Source organism: Rhopalosiphum maidis, chromosome 2, assembly GCF_003676215.2.
Source record: "Rhopalosiphum maidis isolate BTI-1 chromosome 2, ASM367621v3, whole genome shotgun sequence".
Classification (NCBI taxonomy): domain Eukaryota; kingdom Metazoa; phylum Arthropoda; class Insecta; order Hemiptera; family Aphididae; genus Rhopalosiphum; species Rhopalosiphum maidis.
This window is the reverse complement of record NC_040878.1, coordinates 59432041-59438040: the sequence shown is the minus strand read 5'-3', so window position 1 is coordinate 59438040 and position 6000 is coordinate 59432041. Positions and strand designations below refer to the sequence as shown.

Below are 6000 nucleotides of genomic sequence, written 5' to 3'. Positions count from 1 at the left end.
TATTAGTAATACAACGATAAAATATGTATATGTATAATATATTATTATAAATATATAATGACGTGTGGTTTATAAATGTACATTTTATACTTGATATAATCGCATAATATATAGTCTACTCATTGAAATTATTCATTACAATATTCATCGAAATTATTTTGCTTTAAAAAAAAAAACCACATAAAGATAAAAAAAAAAAAACTTTAAGATTAAGTATTGTTTTGTATCGTGTTTAGTATAAACAGTATGTTAGGTACGTATAATTTATTTATACAACAGTAATCTAGATGGTAGTTAGGTATCCGCAGTGTCAATATATTGCAATACAATATTGTGACACGTTATTATTTTCACGGTGACTTTTTTTAATGCATATCATATCAATTAATATTTATTTATTTTTAGTACAACATTATAATGATTTATATTAACGGCTAAGTCATTAGCCTACCATTGAACAATAACAAATGTACAACGCAAATAGTTTTCATATCTAAGAATGTTCGACTTATATAGAGTAACTCCATTGAAACAAAAATACTTAATGTAATAATATTGTTATAACTTTTATATAATATATTATTATAATTATAATAGTAGTAATAATAATAATATTAATAATTATTATTATTTATTATTATTGCCGACAGGTTAAACATAGCTCATGGCTGTTGTATCGCTTTCTTTTGGACAACATGACTGACAACACGGGAACACACACTGCAGCGTGTTTTTGAATGCTTCCCTGAAGTCTCTATTGAAGTAGGCATATATCAGTGGGTTCAGTGATGAATTGAAATAACCGATCCAAAACAGCACAGTCACAAGTGTTTCCGGGAAGCTACAAGGATCTCCGCATAAAGTCGATATCACATACCTAAAAATCAAATAAACAAATATTTTATTGAATTATCTGTACATAGATATGTAGGTATTGAAAGTTAAAGATTAGGTGTTTGTTTATTGTACCTACATAAAATATTTCAAATAAAACTTAAATTATAAAATACCTATATTATTAGAGAAAGATCTTCAACAAAATTTGAATGAAATACAGGTTTTGTCGGTACCAATTAAGTTGAGTGAATTAAAAAAAAAAAAAGATAATTTGATACTTTATCTTGCAGAGTTGAATATTTAGTAAAAACAAGTCTATGAGACCAGGCGTACAGATAGGAATGTGAGTTTAGAGCTAACATTTTGACATGATATGTTCTGAAGGTTTATAGTTTATATATATGCTTATTTAATTTTATAGTATATTAATGCATCATGTATAATATGACTGATAGAACCTCGATTGTTATTATAAAGAATTTCTTGTGGTGCTACAAATTTTTTTACTGTAAAATGTCAAGCAGATAAGTGTTTTGAAAAATGCTTATGTATTTAAATCAAAATTTGTACGAGTAATTTTTGAGTTATTAAAATTTATATTTAAGAACAATAGTTTTTAAATTTAATTTTAGTAAAATAAGAGATTATTTTATGTACTATTAAATTTAGTATTCATTATACCCCTTGACCGGTGTCTCACTTGGACACCATAAAAAGGTAAACAATCGTCTTGAATGCATGTCTCCGGTTGTTTAAAACATTAATATGTAATAAACATACTAAAATAAACACCAAACTCTTCATTTACAAATTCATCATTAAGCAGTAATGATAATGTGAACATATAAAGCCTCCAACTCTGGGGTAATATCAAAATATCTAATTTGAAGAAAATTCAAATATTTCAAAACAAAGTTTTACGCTAAATTACCATTGCATATCCTTATAATTCCAATTTCGCTTTACACTAAGATCTAAAAATTAAAACTATTCACGAAGAAACTATACTTATTATAAACGATTTTTTTAACAGACTTCCCTCCCATTCCAACCTTTTGCTATTTGATTTAGCTTCTCGCACAATCCCTGGAAATCCAACTCGACGTTAGAAAAGAAATTGGTGTAGAGATCTTTTTAATGATTAGTGATAATAACCAACAACAACAGCAGAAAGAGAAAAACATATATATATATATATATTGATTTATCAATAAAAGGTAGTGCTATCGCTGTATGGCTTCTTCCTACCAATTTTTCTTGTATTACATATTATTATTGTGCCCTAGGACATACATTTTATATTTTTTTGATACAAATTAAAAAAAATAGTATTTATTGTATTAGGACTATTTTTACAAATTATAAAATGTTGATAGATTAATATTAATTATTTTTATTTTCAAATCATCATAGCCCCATTTATTTTAAATTATTTATCCTTAATACAACAGGTTTAAGTACTCAAAACTACATGTTTTAATTTCGGATTAGATACTTAAACCTACAACATTTTTATAAAAAGTCAACTGTTTCACAATTAACATAAAAAAAGGCGATAGTCTTTGAAATTAAAAATTGATTAAAATATAAAATACACATTAAAAAGATAGTATAAGATAATTTAAATACTTATGTATTTGAAAATATGGTCCATATGTATATAAGTAAACTTCGAAATTTAAAAAATCAGATTTTAAGTATATTCATTATTAAAAAATGGGGGTGAAAGTATACCCGCCGAATCTCCCTGTATTGTCTCTATGATTTTCTTACATAATATTTATTTTTGTAACTTTAAACTAGGTTATTGTAAAACAATTTTTTTAGTTGATATTTATAGATACTAAGATCGATTGGCCATCGATTGTGTTAAATTATACGTAGATAAAATAAGAAAAAATGTAGGTGTATTTATAGGTACATTCATCGTTTGCTGTGTGTGTTTATTATTTACTCACTATCACAATAATAATAATAATTATTAATTAAATTATTATAGGCTTTTGCCGACCCCTCGTGCAAACCACGGAACGAAGTGGCATTGTGGCGCGGCGGGCGTAAGCTTTCAAATTTCTTACACGAGGCGTAACCGCCGGCCCATCACTGCTCACCATTCACTGCCAACTTCAGCTGTAGTACACTGAACCTTTCCCTGTCTCGAGGTGTTTATGTGCACCGAATCTCAGCGGACCTGGAAGCGGCGTCGACATTCTGCCGAAGTGTTTAGCTCTGGCGTGTGACATTTAGGCAATGGCCGCAAAAACGGAACAGAACTTTAACAATTTTCGACTTGAGTATAATATTATATTATATTATATCCTCTTAAAACTTTTGTGAATGTAATATAATAATAATATATTCTATACATATATTATTATTGTGTTTTCGTAACGAAATGCGTTGAATAAAAATAATACGTATTATAAAGGTTTTTTGGCCAACAGTCTCGAATAAAAGCACGATGATGTACCTATATTCGTTTTGGTTTTCCCGATGGCTATATTAAAAATATATATACATGATGATTCACTTTACATGCTCACTCCTCTTTCCTTGAATAATGTAATTATTCAAAATCTTTGGTTTTTGCAATTTTTATATACACTTATAGACTATATTTTTAAATTTATAATATTTTTTTCATACTGTAAAGGAAGTATTTTGTTGGAGATACAAACTTTTGTTTTTCAGTTGAGAACCCCCTTTTATATTTTAAATTATTTAGTTGTTAATTTTTTGAAAATGTTGGCGTATCAAAATTAAGATTTAAACGAGCAGTTTTGAGTTATTTATTTTAAAATTTTAGCAATAAATACTAATCAGTATTAAAGTTTATAACTTTTAAAAATGTATTAAGTATGTGAAAAACTAGATCCAATTAAATTTTACATATATTTAATGATTTGGTAAAATTATTTTTAATGAGTATTATTCTTAATAAAAATAATTTACTGTTAATTTATGAGAAATTCCTCGTTAGACTTTTGAATTAGGTACATCTAAATTTTAAAAATTTATCTACTAAATAATTTATAGTAAAAAGAAGATACCTATTTTCATTTCAAAAACAGAAGTTTTTATCACCGTATGATACTTTTTAAGTAGTACAGAAAATCTCAAGAATTTTAAAATGTGGTCTTGAACTATATTTAAATATTTCAAAAATCAGAATTTGAATGAATTTATTATAAATGAAAAAATGGGGGTGAGGATCTTGGCGAATCACTTTGTGTATATATATACACAACCAATAGTTTTATATACATTCATATAGTATATATGTATGTACTACAACGCGTTAGCGGGGGTACGTTTCGGATTTATTCACTGCAGAGTGGGGATTTTATACACATGGTAAACATTTAAATTCTACTATCATTGTAAATATATTATATTATTAAAAAGGTTGGTGCGACGGGGTGGTTTAATTCTCACGATCTGTTGCGCAAAAACTGTAATTATCTCACAGCCCACAGAATATTTTTTTTTTCAAGAATTAAAATTAACCATTAACTCGAGCAGTATTCGTAACAATTAATCCAAAAACTAAACTCAATGTTGATGATTAGAAAAAATCCTCTACTTAAAAAACGTGATTACAGACATAAAATCATATCATTACGAAAAAACAAAAGATTTTTAAATCCGCCCAGAATGAAAAGAAAGCATTTTTGGCAGGTATTTTGGAACACCTAAATTTTAGCCCCTCCTTTATATTTATAATTGGTTTCCACCTGTATGAAACAATACAATATGAATTATTGTATTTTTTTTTTGGCTTTTCAATAGTCGATATTTGATTATCAATATCGGCATATCTATTTGTCTAAAGTAATATGATATAACAGGTACGCTGTGAACGTGTGTAATTATTAGAACAGATAAAAAATAAACATTTTCTCTCAAAACACCTAATGATTGTTACTATATTTATTTAGATAGGTAATAGATATCGTTTTTAATATTATGTGATTGTAATCTTTATAACTTTGTTAGCATATAATGCATTTAATAATATTTTATGCAGCATGGGGAAAAACGGTAAAAAATAATTAATGCGTGAGGCATGATTGTAGGGTAGACTTACTTTTAAAATATGAACGTGGATTCTTTGACAATTTCTTACCTAATGCTAAGAAAGTAAATTTTGGGTTCATTTGGTTATGTTATCTTTTTGTTTTGTGTGATTGCAACATATTATAATATTTTTACGTTTTATAAATTACATTTTAATTGAAATAATTATAATAAAAATGTTTTATACCACCTATAGCAATATTCGTTTAATAATATGTTAATATATTTGATAATATGTTTCATTTTCGCTGGTAAAAAGGTATAATATAATGTGTACGTGCTTTTTAAAAAAAAAAAAATTATCTGGATAACTGTTGGTAACCAAATGTTGTTGGCATCTCCGATATTTAAAAACAAATATACAACAAAAAATAAAAATCCATAGCATATATTTTTTACATTTGAAAAATATTCTATTTATTTACGCCGTGAAGTACCAGTTTTGTAGTGTAATATGCATATTATTATAATAATGTTGGGAATTTTACACATATTCGAGAGAAAACTATCCGATTTAACAGAAGAAAAAAAAATAATTCTAATGGTGATTATATTTACATCGTTATGATTCGATTATCTTTAGCTGGGCGTTTCGCGTGATGATAATAATAATAATAAAAAATCGTCTCCAGTAAGAGACGTATAATGACAATACGAATTTAGCGAAACGCATTCTGATATATTAAACTCTTGCGAAACTGGCGAAAAGCCATTTTAAACGAGTAATTCGCGTAGATCAACATTTTCTACGAGTTCAGTTGATTTAATGATTGGGACGCATTCTGTCTAATGTAACCATAGCAGCAGCCGAAAAGTCGTAAAATGACAATTTAGCTGGAAATTAATATTATACATTTATATTAACTTATATATAATACTAGTGCTAGATCAAGAGATGTGATGCCCCTAGGCCTTGTATCAGAATATTGCCCTTATTATTGATGTTTGTTTATTACAAAACTATAGGGGTTTAGTGCCCATATTGCCATAACACTTATAACTTGTTTTTTTATGTACTGAGAAATCCACTAGAACGTCTCATTCACATGATAATTGTTTCTCTGTCTAATGTACTTATTTACTACA

The 6000-nt window shown here is 27.0% G+C and overlaps 1 protein-coding gene across 1 annotated transcript in view; it reads right to left on the bottom strand.

The window, feature by feature from the left end:
- Positions 1-378: 378 nt before the first annotated feature.
- The window catches only part of LOC113551596 (octopamine receptor beta-3R-like), a 168398-nt gene continuing 162776 nt past the window's right edge, over positions 379-6000 (bottom strand). The window contains exon 5 of the mRNA XM_026953928.1: positions 379-877. Coding sequence (XP_026809729.1) covers positions 652-877 — 226 coding nt within the window. The 3' untranslated portion in view covers positions 379-651. The remainder of the gene's footprint in view (positions 878-6000) is intronic.